Source organism: Eurypyga helias, unplaced genomic scaffold (assembly GCF_000690775.1).
Source record: "Eurypyga helias isolate BGI_N326 unplaced genomic scaffold, ASM69077v1 scaffold2567, whole genome shotgun sequence".
Classification (NCBI taxonomy): domain Eukaryota; kingdom Metazoa; phylum Chordata; class Aves; order Eurypygiformes; family Eurypygidae; genus Eurypyga; species Eurypyga helias.
The window spans coordinates 17,098-37,805 of NW_010262203.1; the positions used below are offsets into that span (position 1 = coordinate 17,098).

Sequence of the window (20,708 nt, forward strand, 5' to 3'; positions counted from 1 at the left end):
TCCCTGCCCATGGCAGGGGGGTTGGAACTGGATGGTCTTTAAGGTCCCTTCCAACCCAAACCATTCTACGATACAATTCAATGAATGTGTGCTTGCAGCCCAGAAAGCAAGCCATATCCTGGGCTGTATCCAGAGAAGTGTGGCCAGCAGGTCGAGGGAGGGGATTCTCCCCCTCTACTCGGCTCTTGTGAGACCCCACACCTGGAGTGCTGTGTCTAGGTCTGCAGCCCCCAGTACATTAAAAAACCTGGACACGTTACAGCGGGTCCACAAGAGAGCTACAAAAATGGTCAGAGGGCTAGAGCATCTCTCCTATAATGAATGGCTGAGAGAGTTGCAGTTTAGCTTGGAGAAGAGAAGGCTCCAGGGAGACCTCATCACAGCCTTTCAAAATATAAAGGGTGCTTATACGCAAGATGGAGCAGACTTTTTACTACGGCCTGTAGTGACAAGGGGCAATGGTTTTAAACTGAAAGAGGGTAGGTTCAGATCGGACATAAAGAGGAATTTTTTTAACAGTGAGAGTGGTGAGACACTTCAACAGGTTGTCCAGGGAAGCTGTTGGATGCTCCATCACTGGCTACTTTCAAAGTCAGGTTGGATGGCGCTTGGAGCAACCTGATCAAGTGAAAGATGTCCCTGCCCATGGCAGGGGGGATGGAACTAGATGATCTTTCAAGGTTCCTTCCAACCCAAACTATCCTACAATTCTATGATTTTATGTATTTTAGTGCAGTTGATGAAAAAGCTCCTGATTCTCCTACCTGTTTTCGATCTTGTAGACTATTCAGGTATACTCTTACCTACTGTCTCAACATACTACATACAGACAACCTTAAAGGACTGTCCCAAGTGTGATGAGCAGCTGATAACTAAAAGATTAGTGTTCATTCTTCTTTAAATCTTTTAAACTAGGTAACTTCATTTTCAAGTCTGTCATGAGGTCTGTAGACAGAGCTGGTTCTAAACTCTAATTAAGTTACTAATAAAAGGCACTTCTTATAAATAAGCTCATGTTTTCATAACTAGACTAAAAATAAGACACTACATTGGAATCTTCAAGCAAGGATCTGGATACAAAGAGGTCCACTGTTCTAATTAGGGGAGAAAGAAGCTAGGGCTGGCATATCTCCTCTTTATAGCTTCACCTTTAATGTTTAGAAAAGCTCAAAAAAAAAAATCAGACAGGAGAGGTATGCAAGTGGGCATGGTATAAAAAGATTCCACAGGAGAGCTACAGTAACTGTTACAACTGTAAAAAAAGGTCTTATTAGTGGACAAATTGAAAAAAGTTACAGAAAAGGAACACACAAATTACTCTTAATTAATAAGTGTTAATAAAGTCTGATAGTGTCCAATTATGAATTTTGGTTTTGCTATACAATAGATCTTCCACTCCACATGGCCTTTAAAAGACAATTTTATCATTAATATTAGGTAGACACTGTATTTTATATAAATACTTTTAGGAAGTTGGGATGAGGAAGGAGCTTTTCCTACAGATTATGGCTGATCACTAAGGAGTCTGTGTAACTGAAGCCAAAGCATTCTGCTGTGAGAGGTTACCAGCTTTTACATGACACAATAATGAAATATAATGCTAGAAGTGCTAAAAATACAATCCTGTGTTCCTAAACTATAAAATATAATTCTATTTTTTTTAATATACTTTTTTCAGAAAGGTAATTATGGGAGATGTTAACACCAAGTCAAGCAAGAACAAACCTTAAAAGCCATTGTGAACAATGACAGCGTGTCCAGAATTGTAAGGCAAACTTCAGTGGCAATATTTGCTTCAAGTAAAGACTGGTGAAGAACATCTGCATCTGAATGGCCATAGCCTACAGAAATTTCAAATGGAGTGTAAGTGCAGGATATATTCATTTAAAGTTTCTTATTTCCAAAAGACTTGCTGAACTAGGAAAAGATTAGCAAGTAAAAAGCCTGACAGAAGTTAGTATTCAACAGAGAAAAACAGTTTATATGTATTTAAATATTCTTCAAATATGTGCACATAATTATTCTAATGATTTGCACAAGATCATAAAATACATTAAGTACAAATGTCAACAATAGAAGCATTAAACAGCAGTTAAAACACTAAATGTCTGATTTTTCATATATATGTGTACCTATGTATACACACATGTATATATATAAATACACAGTTATATATATACGCACATATATATTCTTAAAAGTAGTACTGTAGAGGAATGGAGCTACAGCTGAAAATATGTACTGGTAATTTAGCGATGTTAAAACGATCAAAGTCAATCATAAATCAATCATTATAAGAATACAAAACACTAAGAGTTGAAGGAATACAATCATGTACTATGCAGCTGAAGATTACCCAAATTAATTAATTTGAAGATTACCCAAATTAATTCTGCTCTGTAGCAATACCATGCAATAACTCAATATTTAATCAAAATATTTTATCATTTCTAGCCTAATACTGTATTTAAATAATTTAAAAAACATATCCTGCTTCAACACTGGTTATAATATGTTGTTTATGTTCCCTAACAGTAATCTTGAAGATTGACAAATATGCCCTCATTACTTTATAAAAATTTGGTCTGGATCAGGTTTATATATTAGATTTACAGTCAACTTAGCATCACTAAATCAATGACAAACATGACAAACCTGTTGAGGCCTAAAAAAAAGAAGAAAAGAAATTATGTGTTCTTTTATAATGACACCTGGCCATTTCTTTCTGCACCTTCTTGCTTTCCTAGCTGAACTACAAATGCACCATAATCACCAGTTTCTTTGGATTTAACTATTCTTTCTATTAGGAAGTATACACCTCTATCTTTTGCACTCTCTCTGCCTCCACCTCTTCCTCTCCCCTGTATCATCTTTGTGGTTTCAATCCAACTACATCCTTCACCTCTGTAACGATGGAAAGGAAGAACTGGCATTTGGGAGAAAGTTGTATCACAACACCCATTTCCCAAATATTTTTCTTTTTATTCTTCTTTTTCTTAAAGAAATCTTAAAAAATCTTTTTTCATACCAATCACATTTGGGTGACCAGAAATCCTTAAATTAGGCTGTGGTTTCAGTAATGTTGAATATCCCAAGAGATGATGACCATTTTAAGAACTACACTGAGGACTGGGGAAATATTCTTTAAAGAAATAATTGGTTTGCTCTTGCAGATAAGAAAGGTGCAAGGCTTATTATAAATACTAAGTAAAAACGGTAGTCAAGAAACAGACTTCCCAATAAGTTCAAATTTTGCTTTTCACATAAATAATTTAGAACAAAAAAAATAAATGGGTTATGAATTGATTACTCCACCATATTATTAGAGACAGAAGTTTTGGACAGGATGCAAACTTATAGCAACACTCAATTGGGTTGAGTTAGAAGACTTATTTAGCAGTGCTTTTTCCATATACTTGCTAAAAAAAATCCTTATTTCAATTTGCTATTATTTTAGAGAAGACAGTGTTGGTTTCTTCATGTATAACTAACATACTGGATTTTATTTTTCACATGTAACTTAACAAGAAGCTATGAAGCTACAATTACCACACACAACACAGACATCTGCCTGGACACACACATGAACACGCACCCACACATCCACGCTACTGCAGAGTAACTGGATTTAAACCCACTAAAGAACACTGAAAAGGTCTAAACTCTTGTGACTATGAGCTTGACAATGATCATATACTGCTATCATGGATCAGGGCCTCTCTATTGTATTTCAGTATGTTTGCATGTCACTACTCTACTGAACTCCCTCCTCTCCTCCAGCCCCAACAACACTCACATAAACCTACATTTCTGTAGTTTGTAGAGATGCTTTAGAAATTTTAACAACGTCCTTAATTTCTTTCAAGCTTCAGCATAAAACTTACGCTGAAATTCCTCAGAGATGTGAAATATCCCTTAAACCTTTACTTTGGTTCTAGTTCTTCTCCTTGCTTAAATTATTAGGAAGGGAGAAATTAAGTTTATAATTTCTATTTATAGACAGTTATCTTGTCAAAGATTCATGATTTCAGAAACAAGTAAAGCAACTCTTTCCACCAGACTGTCCTTCCTGTATGTACATACAGGATACCTGCAAGATTTATTCAGGTTCTGAAAACTACACTTTGGATACATGATACAAGCAGACTGACAACTAAACAAGCTAAAACGACAACAAGGCCAAAGATATAAAGATCAATTTCACATTTGACATAGCTTTTATAGCAATGTATTTTCACCCTGTAAAACCTTGTTCAACACGAGGTATAACTTTCATTGTGTCCAACAATTAAAAAAAAAAACCCAACTATTACCACTATGCAGTTAACTGAATGAGACACCTTCCTTCATAATTTCCTTCAGATGGAAAAGAACAGAAAGTTTCTTTTTACATAAGCATGCATTTATTAAAATCTTTCAGCTCACCGTTTCCTAAAAAATCAGTAAAGTTGGCAAAGTTCTGGAAATACAAAATCTCTTTGCACAGGGCCCAGAAACAGCAGTGTTATTTATCTCCCAGAGATTTTTTTTAAGTCTTTATCTCCAAAATATTTTACCTTATTGAATGTGTCGTCACCTAATGACTGTTTTGTGTATCAGAAAAATTATCATGATACAGCAGTAGCAGACTGATTACCAGAAAAAAACCCATAATTTGCACAACTATACAGTTTTCTGACGATTTTACAATCAGAGAATTGTATTACTTATATTTGAACAGGTAAGACGATGCATTTATAAACAGAGGGGTTTGGTAGAATTTTTTTTCAGTTTTCCACTAGACCATATGGTAAGTCTTGTGCAACTGGGGCTTTACATTACAGATAATGAGCTAAAAGATTTTAAGGAACAGTTAGATATGCTTTGGGAAATAAAAGGATGAACACAGTGAACGTACAGTTAACTCAATTGCTTTACTGCACACAGTTCTTTTCAGTACCAGTGTTATATTTTACTGGATTAATCAAAACCAGTTTCATTGTTTTGTGAAGCTGAAAACTGAAAAATGGTGCTTCAGAATACTTCTCGTACAGTATATTTTGCAATTTAAGAGCAGCATGTTTAAAAAGATAGGCCACAAGCAGATTTAGTTTTCAATACAGCAGTCTTATACAAGCTGACTTCAGCCTAATTAAATCTTACCATTGTCTACAGAAATTCCAAGAATACTTGATATTTTTCTCACACTGAAAACAGAAAAATCACTTCATTATTGGACGCTTTTTCACTTCCACACAAACCAAATCATGGGCTTCATAATTTCTGTAGAAATTCTAAGAAACTTATTTCTCCTTGGGGGATGTCAAAACATGGAGGTATGGTCAGAGGGCATATTTTTTACTTTTAGAATAATCATTTATAAGATCAAGTGGGGGAGGAAAAATGAACCTTAATGAAGCAAATAGGAAAAAAATTAGTATATTTTGTAACTACAAGCAGCACAAAGTCAAAGTGCATGTAATGAAAAAAATTAAAATACAACTTTAAAATATGCTGTAGTTAACCATGCTCCATGTTATGGCATCAGCCAGCATTGACCGTTCTATTATAAAGCAGGGAACAGACCATCGACTGGTTCCAGCTATTCGTTTGACCTAGAACAGTAAAAGTCATTAAAATGCACTGGTGTGGCTCTGGGACCTGTCTCTGGTGTTGTGGTACTGGTTGAGGATGATGAATGTTATCATGTCATGAGACTTACTGTGGTTAAAAGTGAGAGAGTTATCCAGGCTGCTCAGCTGCTGCAATCTGGCATGCATCATTCCTGTTCTGTTACGGGAAACAGGTAATGTCTGAGATTTTCGATCATGAACTATGGATCCCAACCCCTCCTGGTTCCTGCAAGATGGGTGAAATGGGATAGAAGCAAAAGTTAGACATGTCAAACTGCAGCAAGACAGGAAGTGTTAGTTAAGCACAGGAAGTTTTATAGAAAGAATCATAATGCAACCTATTTACTGTTTTATTTATAAAACAAAAATAGGTGGCTTAAGAAAAAGCATCACAGCAAACTCTTTCTTAAAACCTCAAAACATGAGAGCAAAAGCACACAAGCAGTAGCTCTTGAAGTGCTAAACTTACTTCAGAGCTTCTGAAAACAAATATTCTGACAATACTCAGAACTCAAAAGCAAATCCTCTATTTTGATTGTAAAAATTTTAGAAAAAAGAGTCAGAACGACACACAGTGGTAAAATTAGAAAGCATACATGCAACAGAAGAGCAGGGATTAATTGAGGTATTATCATGTACATCTTACCCAAGCAGGAAGGGAGAAGAGCCATATACTTTGTTAAACTTGCAGCAATCAAGTGAAGAAAACAGAAAAGTGATCTGTGTTAGCAATCAGTACAGGCTAACTTCCTATTGTGTACCACCACCAGAGCTGATAAAAAATGAAAACCAGTGCTTGAATTACAGAATTCCCTGTTCCCTTTCATGCTATCATTTGTGTATTTTAAGAGTATGTGCATAGATTGTGATTTACTTCAGTGTAATGACAATGTGAAAGACTAGAAAGATACATTTACTGGGAAAATTCAGTATGTCTGCAGAACACCAGAGCATTTCTATAGCTTAATGTTTTTAGCATTAACATGCAATAGACAGACTAAGTGATCAGTAAACAAAAAGACAGTGTGGTAGTTTTCTCTATCAGCTAGTCAAATTAGTTTGAAGAATTTTGACAAAAAGCCTGAAAATTAACCTCCTGTAAACCCAGAGTTTAAAGTACATTTAAAACACAAAGTTTACAATCAAAACATCAAGAAAGGCAGATTTATTTTGGCCTTTGATATTTTTAGGGTATGTGAACAGAGATTCCTTTTTTTCCTGACTATCTCCTTAGAGATTTCTCGAGTTTGTTGTTTGTAGAAAGAGATTCACACACTATTAAATCTAAATTAAAACAAAAAAGCTAACAGTGTAGTTAAAGTTTACCACCCAAAGTCAGCAACAACTTCCTCACTGAGTTAAGAGGACCAGTATTTCAACCCCACAAGTTTAATTATAACCGTATTACCATGTCAATCACAGTGTAAGGCCTACACAAGTTGCTGTACTTTTTTCATAAAGTACTTTGCATTAAAAACCATATTAATGTGAAGATAGTCAAATAATATTAGTACGTGATCCTGACTCCCACAGATTCTCCTAAACAGCCTTCCACAGGAACATACAGGTATCTAACAGTACTTCAGACTTCCAATTGGAAGCCAGCAGCATTGGAATGGTCACTACTGACCTTTCAGTAAAAACATTAGATAATAAAACCATGTTGAAATGTCTTATAAATTTATGGCCAAGTGAATAAACAAAACAATTAAATAATAACATTTCTTCCCCAAAGACACTATTTCCAGGAAAAAAATACTGTAAAAGATAGCATTTAAAGGATGGATTTTAAAGTAATTGACAAGAAATACAACACAGACATCATTCTTAACCAGATAGCAGACTTTCAGACAGCATACAGGTGTGTTAATACCGTAACCAGCTACTTACTTCAAACTGTTATGTATCATTTCACAGCAACTCTTCTACTCATGCAATTTATTTGTAATAGAGATTCAAGACATATTATACACACTATTATTCTTCGGGAACAAGACAGTAAAATCTAAATTCCACACAGTACCTGGCTATGTATCGCTTTCCCATGTACTGGAACTGATGTAAGCATACTCTGCAGAGAACACATAAGTCAGAAAAGCAACGCTTAAACCAATCTCTCCTAGATTTACATACATTGGAATTATTCAGCTATTATTTTTGTTTACAGTTAAACTCTTAGATTGTAAAACTTTTTTTTTCTCCCACCCTTAAAATTCCCTTCCAGTACCCAAGTCAAGAAAAGCTAAACAAGTATCTTCTGAAATCAGTCACAAACGGTTTTTGTTTAGGGCAAATACGACACCTAAGTCTGCCACCAGAGCACAACCATCTCAACACTCTGAATCAAATCAGCCCTGAGAGTCTAACAGTGACAAGGTAGAAGGACCAAAATGTCAAAAAACCAAGACACATTAGTAAACTGTAAGCAGGAGGTTCAAGTGCTTCATCTTGCAGAGAATTTTAATATTTTAATTCATTATTTTAATATCCAGAGGAGGCCACAAAGATGCTCAGAGGGCGGGAGCACCTCTGCTATGGGGACAGGCTGAGAGAGTTGGGCTTGTTCAGCCTGGAGAAGAGAAGGCTCCGGGGAGACCTTATAGCACCTTCCAGTACCTGAAGGGGCTACAAGGAAGCTGGGGGGGACTTTTTACAAGGGCCTGTAGTGACAGGACAAGGGGTAACGGGGTTAAATTGAAAGTGGGGAGATTTAGATTGGATATCAGGAAGAAGTTCTTCCTGGAGAGGGTGGTGAGGCACTGGCGCAGGTTGCCCAGAGAAGCTGTGGATGCCCCATCCCTGGAAGTGTTCAAGGCCAGGCTGGATGAGGCTTTGAGCAACCTGGTCTAGTGGAAGGTGTCCCTGCCCATGGCAGGGGGGTTGGAACTGGATGGTCTTTAAGGTCCTTTCCAACCCAAACCATTCTGTGAGTCTATGATTCTATTTATAGAGATGTTTAGCCTCAGCTACCATAGAGAAAATTTCATTATGTGAAATGAGGCCCACAGTTAATTACAAACAAACAGCAATCCAGGAAAAGTAACAATAAAGGACAGAAACAAAGATAACCAGACATTACATATATATACATATTTTGCAAAAGATGTATAATGGTTCCGAATAAGGGACATTTTGCTTTTTTCCCCTTGGCCTAAACTGTGGGTACATGTAAGGATTTTTTTTGTTTTGTTTCTTTTAAGGTCTCCAGATTCCATGATAACCACAGGGTTTCTGACAGAACTGTTTTCTAAAGGGAATCTGCTTTTACAGTAAGATGATGATAAAAGGAAATTCTCTTCACACACCCCCACCCCCTGCATAATTTTTCAGTAAAAAAAAATAAAATCTATACTTCAATATGAACATATATTGTACATAATCATAATACTACTGGTTCCGATCCAGCAAGAAAATTGAAAGTATAACCTAATTTGCCAAGTACCTCTGCTTCTTCTCAGAACGGGTAAGTACAACATTGATAACTAATAAACTAGAAGTCACAGTTTCAAACCAAGAAAAGTGGTGTGAATGGAGGCTGTAACAATGATTTTATCTGACTCTCTTCCCACTGTACTTATCCTGAAAATTCAGAACACTTAATGCAATTTCCCTTGCCCCACGGATAAGAATATTCTGAAAGTTCTTCTTTCTTCAGTAGTTCCAAACTGAAAGCCAGTTCTCCGGCACTCTGTTTCATGTGCTAGTTGTGAATGAGGGAGAAGGCTGGCAAAGTCTCTTGAACTCAGCTCCATTTTGTCTCTTTGAACTCAGCTCTGGACCTTAAGCAGATTAGCTGTCTCCAAACTGCAGTCACGATGGTGTTTACCTCCCCCAAACTTCTCACTCTATTCACAAACTCACCTCAATTCCCCTGTTTAGTACCTTCTTGCCAGTTTTAGATTCTAAGTTTTTCTGATAAATTACTTTGCATGGTGAGTATCAATCTACCAGAAACACTTACTGATGTAATGAGAAACTACTGTAATATCCTGTATTAATAAAAAACATCATCAAAACAAATGGTTTTTGTTGCTAAAATACTACTAGAATCAGAAGAGGTAGGCTTTTATGAGCTCTAGTTTAAGGAACTTTGATATCATCCACTGTACTTACAGGATGGAAAATTTAGTCTGTATACCATACAATGCTATTGTGATGGAAATCATCTTTGACAATTAGAAACTTGAGATTACTCCTTTTATCACAAACTAATTCTATCCAGGATGTCAATAAGAAGTCACTAACAGCAAAATAGTGTTTACAACTGATTCTGTACAGTTTACACTCTCCGAAGCCAGAGGTGTATGAAATCCAGTTCTGTCTCTGGTACAATCAATATCATGCTAGATCTACTTAAATGATGAGTTAAAACACTATTGACAATATATTCCTTAAAATAGTAACATGTTCCATAGCATAATGAATGACTGGCATTATTTTGATTGATCCTCTACTACTGAAACAAAAGAAAGCAGTCTAATGAAGCAGCAAGCCAAGCAGAAAGGCTTCCGTGGTGCACCACTTCCAGCAAACAGCACATTGTTCACTTTTATTCATCTATCAGTCAATTCTTATGAACAAACACACTAAGTGTGCATATGGATGGGAGTGTAGCCACTGCTAACAAATGCTGGATTTGCCCTATATTTTTTTCCTTACAGGATGGCAGAAGGCATGAGAGGAATGCGAGGAGGATAGTTCATATCCTTTTGTTCCTGAAGCTAAGCAATTCAATCCATTTTGATACACAACAAAGTTATTTCAGCAGTTCACAGTTCAAGATGCATTTTAAGGCAGACAGGTAACAAGACAGTTGGTTCCTATTCCATGAGCACAGCAATATTCTGAGCTCTGCTGGCTGTTCAGGAACTTCCTGAGATCACTACTATACACCCCAGCTCCTGAAATTACCATGGAATTTGACAGACATGCAATTGTGCACATCAAGATAAGGCTTTCTATAAAGAGACCAAGACGGTATTAGTTTTTTTTAAAAAAAACAACCAAACAAACAAAAACCCAACCCACACACCCGCATATATCCACACTCATGTTTTTAAACAGTGTAGCAAATTGTATGATTTAATGACAAGTTCAACTATAGACTTACTCTGTAATAGTGAAAAAGTCCATGAGTTCAGATTTTGTAGCCTTGTTCCAGTATGTAAACAGTGCATCTGGGAAAATGAAGAATATTAACAACAAAACAGAGGCAGCAAATACATAAAAATATTAAGTAGATGAGTTAACATCAGTTCTTAGTTTTCAGATAATGAGGATTCAGAGAATCTAAAAATGGCTTGTGGGGTATGGATAACTGTTACTATTTAAAGTTTTCCTTGAACCTGATTATATAAATGCACATATCAATTCTCTAAATGAATTCGTACACTGTTCTTTTAATTAACCCATAGTATTCCCATACAACTTCATATTTTCCATAGTAATAATTGTGTAGTCAGTAGTGACTACAATGTTCTAAAAATATAAAACTTCATAATAATTTGGACTGTTAATCCTACAACCTGCTTCTTTATAGATTGGTCTCAACATCTTTTAAGTTCAAATTAATTATTTCTTTTTCTTCTTTAATTTACAGTGCTTTACTATGGATAGTTTTTCAGTACAGGTTTCAGATTTTCTTCATTTGCACAGGTTTCAAAAACGGTTATATATTTTTTGCAAAGCTTGTAGTTGCATAGCCAAGACCTGGTTTCTTTTGCCAAAAATATTCAAAATTAGCTAACAAATTCAAAATGATTACAAAGACGTGTGGCAAAGTTTATTTGACATGTTCTTTTACAGGAGAATTGAGACCAAAAAGAGTCCCACTATGCTTATGTAAATTTTAACTTGAATTTCTTAGAAATTCTGACTGATTTTTACATATTTCAAAGTGCAAAATAGTGAAAGAGATATTTTGAGGGTTTATTATCCTTTGTAATTAAAATGCATAAAATACTATCTATGTAATGAAATGAAAAACTAATGGTGTGATGAAAACTTACTATCAATTCTCATTCTGGATTAAGTGGTGCAATAAATTAGAGTTAAAGTACAACATAAACTCATTTTTTGGTAATTAACATTAACATAGTCAGGGAAAATAATTAACTACTCTTGTTCAGCATAAACTGAAAAATCTTTTTTTTTTTTTTTTACCAGAAGGGACTTACCTCCTCTTAAAATAAATTCATCCCTATCATTGATCAATAAGTTCTAAGGTCCTAGTAAAAAATTAGGATTTGACATTCATTTAGTATTTCTATACCTCCGCAACTTTTTCCAGGCTAATATGACTCAAAAATTCAATGGATCATCTCATAAACAATCCAGGAGAATGAAGAAGCACTAATACCATCATTCCAGAAATGGAATCATACATGGTGATCATTTAATTTGGTTCCCTGTCATACAGGGCGTTCTGCAGAACAGAGAAGTGGACTATGCCAAGGCTGTTCTACTGATCAATTCTTCATGTCCGATTTCCAAACCAGACTGTACAATCACACACAAATATTTGCTCTCTTACAAAGTCCTTTAGTTAGCCTCACGCTTTGAAAGAATCATGAATATTTAATGCTTTCAAGGTTTCAGAGTTCAGTTTGATCAAACACACGTATTTGTAAAATGGAGGACAACATGGTAACTACACATGAAATAATCTGATTTTGAAAAGGTATTAAAATCACAGCAAGAAATCCAATACCTGATTTCAAATTTATGAAAAATGGGTGGAATTACCTACCTTCTGACATATTTCTTAAAATATGAAGGAAACACATGAGCAGACTTTTGATCTCTGCTTGGTCAAGTTTGTCATATCGAACTACAGAACTTCCTACAGTGCTGCTCTGTTGATTCTGAAAGAAAAATAGACATATTTTGGCTCAAGAGTTCTTAAAGTGATAATAAACTAAAACATTTTAAATTGCCTTACTAATTCCTGCAACAGAAAAAGGATCTCAGAATGGAGACAAAAATGTCACGTAGAGACAGGTCACTAAAACATACATTACACACATGAAGTATACCAAATTAAGACTCCTCATTTTTGTTTATTTTTATTTCCTTCTTTGTATGATTTTCTTCCCCCCAGAGGGAGGAATAAGAAGAAAAGTTATCTAACAGTGATTATTATTCAACTTAATTATACATAGATACCCATATTGTAGAAATCAGACATGCCCCTTCTGCTTAGATGAAATACTTAGAAAATAAATGCTACTGGTAGTTGATAGATATGTGCTCCTTTGCTTTTGAAGAGACTTTATGCCGAACTGCTTACAGACCTGACTCTACAAAATTCTTTCCATTTAAAGATGAAAGAACCCCAAGGAAAGTATACATGAATGGCAATAATACACGTTTTGGAATATTAACTACTAATAACTAACTTGCCCTTGCCTCAAGGGGTGGGGGGGAAAAAAAAAAACCAAAAACAAAAAAACCAAAAAACCAACATCATCTTCCCTCCTTCATTTGGTGATAGAATTCTTACACTTGTGAAAAGTTAATCAGCAATGCTCAATACTTAAGTCAGCCCAAAAAAACCCGACAAAACACCCTATAACTTATCTTTCAAAATGTGTACCATAAAAAAAGGCAAAAAAAAGGATGAGAATATATAAACAGAACTTCATGCAAAGACTTAGCTGTTAAAGAATAATTTCCACACAATCAAGTGTTACAAAATCCCCAGTCTGAGGTTTTTACAGATATACTACATAAATGTTTGTTTAAAGGATATATTATGCCCTTTTTAATGCTTATTTCTCACTTCCAATATGAAGTCACTTAAGCGAATGGAAAATGGACCAGACATAAGTTTTCTGTAAAGTCAACAGTCTGATGCAACTGACCTGTGCAACTCTTTCGTTTCTAAGAGAAAACTAGATCATCTTGGCTCCCCAACCCTTTTTAAGGGCACATGCCAGTATTGGAAGTAATCCTTCATATCAAAATTAGGATTCAAAAAATAATATATAGACTCAAGGGAGAAAAACTCTTGGTTTCACAAACAAAGCAAGAAGCACCAACACCTCAAGGGTAGAGCAACCCTTTCAGGAACACTCCTCACTGAAAGCAAGAGACAGGCTAATCCACGAGGGAACATTTCACCCATCAACTGACTGCCGGGTCCACATAAAAGGAGAGAACTGCTGTCCTAAAACAATCTGTGCAAGTCTGTCACTGAAGGGATGTCTAGTGAAAGTGAATGTGAATCAATGACTAATACGAGCCAGGAATTAGTTAATTTAGGAGAAAATGGACACCTACATAAGCCTGATTATTGCAGATTCTGAACTGGGTAACTCACAAACTGTTTGTCTTTGAAGTACCTCTGGTGAACAAGGAGGTATTGCGATACAGCTTTTTGGATACTGAAATACAGCAGGCAGTTAATGGGTGCCAGAGCAGAAACAGAATTTGAGTTACCTAGACTTTCAGATGCTGTCTAGCACACTAGATAATATCCCTTTAAAAGACTTGACCATGTACATGGATAAAAAACTACGACTATAGCTACTCTCAAGCTTAATTAAAATACCATGTCAATAACCTAAAAAGGATGCACATGATAAAATAGAAACTGAAATACTTCCAGTCAATTCTGACTCCAAAAGTATAGTTCTACAGGTTATTCTGAAAGACAATTAGAACAAAAACATGGCTCTTCAGTAATGATATCAAGCAATGAGCAAAAATTCGAAGATAGCGTGCACAGAACAACTGATCTACTAGAAAGAAAGTTTGGAAAAACAATGAATAAGAAGCCAGGATTAAGTATTAGTTGGGGAAAAATATTAACAGCATGCAAAACATAAATCCTGTATTACCTAAATTGGCAGGCCAGATTAGAATTTTCAAAGGATGTTGACTCCTTTGAAAACTCTTTTACTTGGTAAAACCACTACACATTAGTAATTAACAACATGACAACTAGGTAATAGATGACAGCATTGCCATTTAGCAACAGTGTATGCACAAGATATTTCTTTGTTTACTTGGTCAATGTCAAAGAAGATTTTTTAGTTCTATTTATATTAAAGACCCTAAGACTCAAATTCTGCTGATATTTAAGCTGATTGGATTTCTGTGCTTAAATTGAGTCACGTACATGAGCTATTCCAGGTTTGGCATTTAATGGTATTTTGCATGGTTACATGGTACGAATTTGCCTTCAGATTCAACTGTTGCAAAGAAGTGGCAAAACTACTGATCACACACTTCACTCCGAAGCTTAACTATACCAAGCACAAAAACCAAATACTTCTTGTAACTGAAGAGAGAAAGCGGCATGCAAAATTTTCTCTGGCAAAGCCGGAATTGTCAGAAGTGAAAAATCCATAGTAACACGGTTTTTCTTTGCAGGGTGAGAATTTTCTTCTTCTTCTCCGTTAGGGCGCATAGCATGAGCAGAGTGCCTTCTGAGAAGCTTCTCTCTCTGCTACACGAAGGCATGTCAGAGTCAAGGGGAAAAAGTTAAGACGTTGTGACTTGCACAACAAGATGTAAGAAAACGTGATCAGTATCAACACAAGCTCTAGAAAGACATGACTGAACACCTCATAGCTACTGCAGCCAGAGCTCCTAATCTGTAACAGCTTTAAAGTGAAACGATTTTGAAAAGTCAAACTAATTATATAAAAGAAGTTACCTAGAGGAAAAACACAGAAAGTAATTTTTAAACATTTTTTTAAATGCTACTTATATTGTGTACAGAACAAGATGGAGTGAAGGTCTCCACAAAACAGAAACATGTCCTAACTAGCATTCAGTTCTCAAGAGAAATTCAATACACTGCACCTAGAGCCTTTCTCTAGCAAAGGAAACAACTGCTTGTTTCTGTCCCTACACTGAAAACCTTGTATTTTCTACAAAACAACTTAATAAAGGCAATGCAAAAAGAGTTCATATGATAATTATTTTGCAAAAGGAAAAACTTACATAAAATTCTGCTCTACAGTTATTCTAGAAAGCCCATTCCCAATGCAGAATACAGAAGTTAACTCATGAGAATTAATAGTTAATTTTAGAAATGCACTTTGTTTTTTTTATTTCGGTTTGGGTTGTTTTTTTTTTACCTTGTCTAGGGAATTGCTCTTTTCACTGTGTCTTTCTGGAAGACTGTTTCCTGAGTCTGTACTTATAAGAGAGCCTCTTGAGTCAGCATTCCTCACGCTATTAATATTTGGAGTTGATGTGGTGTATGGGGAAGCTAAAAAAAAACAAAAACAAACAAGAAAAAAACAGAACAATATAAAAATCTCGAACAATACAAGCACTGAAAGAAACCACTCCATAGTTTGGCAAGACTCCTAAAACCACCATATATCTGTTTAAAGCAGAAAAATAATTAATTCCATTTAGTTACTTTTAATGAGGACAGTTTTCAGCATTGTCATAGAATCATAGAAGGGTTTGGGTTGGAAGGGACCCTAAAGACCACCTAGTTCCAACCCCCCTGCCATGGGCAGGGACACCTTCCACTAGACCAGGTTGCTCCAAGCCTCATCCAGCCTGGCCTTGAACACTTCCAGGGATGGGGCATCCACAGCTGCTCTGGGCAACCTGTTCCAGTGCCTCACCACCCTCTCCGGGAAGAACTTCTTCCTGATATCTAATCTATGTAGCAAAATTATATGTAGCAATACACACACTTAAGTGAAGAAGCATGTGTATTTAAAAAAACTCCCCTTCCCCATTTTTCTCAATGACTAGTAAGTCACAACCATTTACAGCAGAGAACAACAAACAGAAAACCACACTAAGATGACAGACAGGAGGGTGCCCACAGCTGTGCACAAGCAGCATTCCACTCAGAGGTGGTCTCCAGCACCACGGACAAAATGGTGGATTACGGCACTCCTGCCATGGGTGACCGAGGCTATTCTTGCCTCCTACTGCTCGTCAGCAAGACAAGAACTATTTGATGAGGGAAAAAAACAGCAGCAGCTCTCTCCAGGAAATAACTTTAGTTTCAAATAGAAAAAAAAAAAAATCCCAAAAGAAAGATTTCATGTACAGGCTGTGAATTCCAATCAGTGCTGAAGAGCTGAATGCATCAGGGTTCTGTTAATTAAAGTAGCAATAACATCCCAGGATACATGCAGAAAGGAACCAAGTTGGACACAGAACAATTATTTCTGGTAACAAGTGAAAAAGGAAACTGCTTCCTTTTTCATTTTGTTTTTTTAAAGTGCTTACCAATGCCAGAGATAACACCAAATAGATCTTTAGGAAGATTGTTATCCAATGTGTTTCCTGATTTTTGTGGTGTTACTAGCTGACTTGCAGTTGGCAAATTAAGTGCATCATCCTTTGCACTCTGTTCGGAAAAGAGACGAAAATGTGATTACTGTTTTCCAACATTATGGATTTACTGAATATGACGTGTTATCTTTGAGAGCAGTATCGGTTATACGTTTCTTTCTTAAATTTTAATTTCTATTAAATAGGCTCAAAAGGATGGAATTAGGTGTTCAGGTATTTGCACAGGCTTGGGATAGCCTAAAACTTAAGATACCCCAGGAAACATCAAAGAAAGAAATATTCCATTGAATTTTAAACATTATCAAACAGGTATTTCCAAAAGACCCAAATTACTTTTATTTCAAACACCCAGGCATTTCTCTTGTTGGAAGGGTATTGTGAACTTTTTTTTTTTTAATACCAAAAGGAACACAGCAAGATATGGACAAAAATTAATTACATGATAATTAAATCTTGGGTTCAATAAATATATGCCACCATAATATATTAAAAATACATCTTTGCAAATTCAACTGAATCAATTCTCCTATAGTGCACACTCTCAAGGTTAAGAGTTCTTCACTAATGTCTCAAAATTAACCAAATTTTTTGTGGTCCATTTAGGTCACTGTTGGACTGAATTGGAAAACAAGATAAAAAAAAAATCTAACACTAATAGACAATTTTCCTGCTAACAGTAACAGCAGCTACTGTATGTGTTGGGATGTTAGCAATCATAACTAATTCTCTATGTGTTAGATGTTCAGGGAGTATCCTCCTGCATAAAAATGAAGTATGTGCAAATACCTCCACTGCCAGGATCTCAAGAAGAGAGGCAAACTGTTTAGGCAAACTAGCAGGCAGACTAAAAGGAAGTGTCACTTTTGAGTAAAGAACAGAGACAATTTAAATAATTCTCCTCTCACAGAAAGTGTATCAAAACTGGTTAATAGATATAAAAGGAAGGTCATTAAATTGCACCAAAAACACATTATTTTTTACTTCAAATACACTGTTCCTTCAGCTTCTCTGGCTGCTCAGAAAGATGCAGCGCATCCAGTCATATGCCTGTATTGAAATATAGGCATGTTCACCAGAGATACAGCAAAAGCAAGATGTGACATGGCAGTATAATCACATGGCATTACAACGGTGCTGTGGCAATCTCTGTGGTCCAGCATTCTCCAACAATATTCAGAGGTTCAAGATCAATAAAGGCACTAGAACCTGTGTGTAGGACCAAACCAGCCAGTTGTCACGTTGGACATAACTTAGCTGGACCAGAGAAACTGCAACCAAGCCCATGAAGGTTAACTAAGCTTTTAATCTCACAGAAAGGAAGGAGAACAAGCTCACAGAACTCTGAAGTTTATGAAGCTCTGTTCGCTGTAAGTACACATTGTCTGGTATACATGTTACCAATAAACTGTGATAAAAATGTTCAGAATACCAAATAGAAATGGTCACTCACATTGCTGGAAGGGTTAACAGGAAACGGAGACACATCTTTAACATTAATTCGCTGTACATTTTCTATGAGCAGTCCAAAGAGCGGCAAATACATAGTGGCTATTCTTGCTTGATGGCTCTAAAGAGAGTTCAACACTTCATTAACAAATTACAGATTTAATCTTTAATCACTAATTTTTTTAAAGTTATTTACTCCTAAATTACAAAAAAGGAACATTTAATAAATATTTGCCAAGCCAGAAGCCACATTTTTAAGTTCACAAATGACATAGTTCATAAACGGCAACAGCAGTGAACCACTGTATTTCATTCTAATTTACAGGAGGTCAGTACACTTTAGTCTTTCAACATAATGCAGAACAAACCCCTAAATGAATGTGATTTTAGCTAAGACTAACCAATTAATATTATGTTAGCTTGATAAATTAATATTTTCCATTAAAATTGTATGGCTTCTCCACAGCACAGCTGATGTTAAAAATAAAGTCAGAAAAACTAAAAATCACTCTAAATTTACTATCATGACTTGTAGCTTTCTTATAGTCATTTCACAAATGATGATGATGGAAGGACAGCCACCAAATATTAAGAGCTAATGTTTAATGAAAATAAGGGCTTTAAAAATGTTTATTAAAATCTGATTATTTTAAAACCAACAGTTAGATTATGCTGTGCTAAAATGTAAACAACACACGCAACTATGTTAAAAGTTGCTTTGTGCTTTCATTTGGTAAAAATATGCGATTTTCAGATTGATTTTGATATAATTTTCATACATATTGTCATCACAATCTGAACAGAAATAGTATTACTGCAATAGTATTACTTTTATATATAAAAAAGAGTTTTCTGCATGTGTGCACACTTAATCCTTTGTACTACTACCAAAGCAATACACTTACCCTGGAAGCGTATCTATCATCAAAAGAATGCTTTATCATCAAATTCTTGAGCACACTAATAGCAATCTGCCGCACGTCTCTGAACTCTTGTAATGCATTGCCCACCTCCCTTAGAAGCAGTCCCACTAAGAAGTGATTTTTACAGAACTCATCAGTTAATGAATAGTCCAGGTGAAGGTCTGGAAGTGAAGTACAAGTTCTATGTAAGGAATGGGATTATTTAGATAAACTTATCAATTAACTTAAGGCTGAACTAAAATGTTTCCAACATTACTGACAAATTCATATATATATGTGTGTGTATATATATATAAAATATATAATCATAGTTGCATATATCCCTAGTCCAATTCACTGTACAATGATGAATTTATTGAACAAACAATGAGAACGTATATTCAATCAACTGAAGCTGGCAAAATCTAGATACATTATTTTTAGAAAATATTTAAATACTGTCCAATATTCAAAAGTGTTCCTCTTAAATTTACCTGGACCAGCATCTTATAGCTCCAAATTTTAAATCTATATTCAGGCACTGAAAATGCATAGTGCACAAAGGTTGTGCATATCTGATATTTCAGGAATTTAGTAGTATGGCAGAAGAGGAATTTAATTTTTAGTTTGTGGTTGAGTCATACGTTAATAAATCTGAAGAACTGCAAGCAAAACATGGATTACAAAGTTTTAGATATCTGTACTGCAGTTTTAAGTTCCTTCTTCATTATCCTACACAGGTATCTTTTATGAGTATAGACTATAAAGACAACTAACAACTGATCTTGGTTAATTGATATTCTCTAAGAAAATGGTCCCAAAAATAAGCAGTGTGGAGTACAAGTGTAATGGAGAGACTGCATTTGCAACACATGTGCCCAAATGAAGCAACTTTGGGTGCTGGGATGGATGATGGGATTGAGTGCACCCTCAGCAAGTTTGCCGACGACACCAAGCTGTGTGGTGCGGTCGACACGTTGGAGGGAAGGGATGCCATCCAGAGGGACCTGGACAGGCTGGAGAGGTGGGCCACTGCCAACCTCATGGAGTTCAACAAGGCCAAGGGCAAGGTCCTGCACCTGGGTCGGGGCAATCCCAAGCACAAGTACAGGCTGGGTGGAGAGTGGATCGAGAGCAGCTCTGAGGAGAAGGACTTGGGGGTTTGGTGGATGAAAAGCTGAACATGAGCCGGCCGTGTGCGCTGGCAGCCCAGAAAGCCAACCGTATCCTGGGCTGTATCAGGAGAAGTGTGGCCAGCAGGTCGAGGGAGGGGATTCTGCCCCTCTACTCTGCTCTGGTGAGACCCCACCTGGAGTACTGTGTCCAGCTGTGGGGACCCCGACATAAGGACATGGAACAGTTGGAGAGAATCCAGAGGAGGGGCATGAGGATTCTCAGAGGGCTGGAGCACTTCTGCTATGGGGACAGGCTGAGAGAGTTGGGCTTGTTCAGCCTGGAGAAGAGAAGGCTC

The 20,708-nt window shown here is 36.2% G+C and overlaps 1 protein-coding gene across 1 annotated transcript in view; it reads right to left on the reverse strand.

Annotated features, from left to right (window-relative positions):
* The window catches only part of DOCK9 (dedicator of cytokinesis 9), a gene marked incomplete at its 3' end in the record, with an annotated part of 114,765 nt that overhangs the window by 16,748 nt on the left and 77,309 nt on the right, over positions 1-20,708 (reverse strand). The window contains exons 31-39 of the mRNA XM_010155614.1: positions 19,241-19,419; positions 18,340-18,456; positions 16,824-16,944; positions 15,701-15,834; positions 12,361-12,475; positions 10,723-10,789; positions 7,636-7,683; positions 5,702-5,769; positions 1,726-1,841 (exon numbers count right to left, since the gene is read on the reverse strand). Of these exons, the coding sequence (XP_010153916.1) occupies positions 1,726-1,841; positions 5,702-5,769; positions 7,636-7,683; positions 10,723-10,789; positions 12,361-12,475; positions 15,701-15,834; positions 16,824-16,944; positions 18,340-18,456; positions 19,241-19,419 (965 nt within the window). The remainder of the gene's footprint in view (positions 1-1,725; positions 1,842-5,701; positions 5,770-7,635; positions 7,684-10,722; positions 10,790-12,360; positions 12,476-15,700; positions 15,835-16,823; positions 16,945-18,339; positions 18,457-19,240; positions 19,420-20,708) is intronic.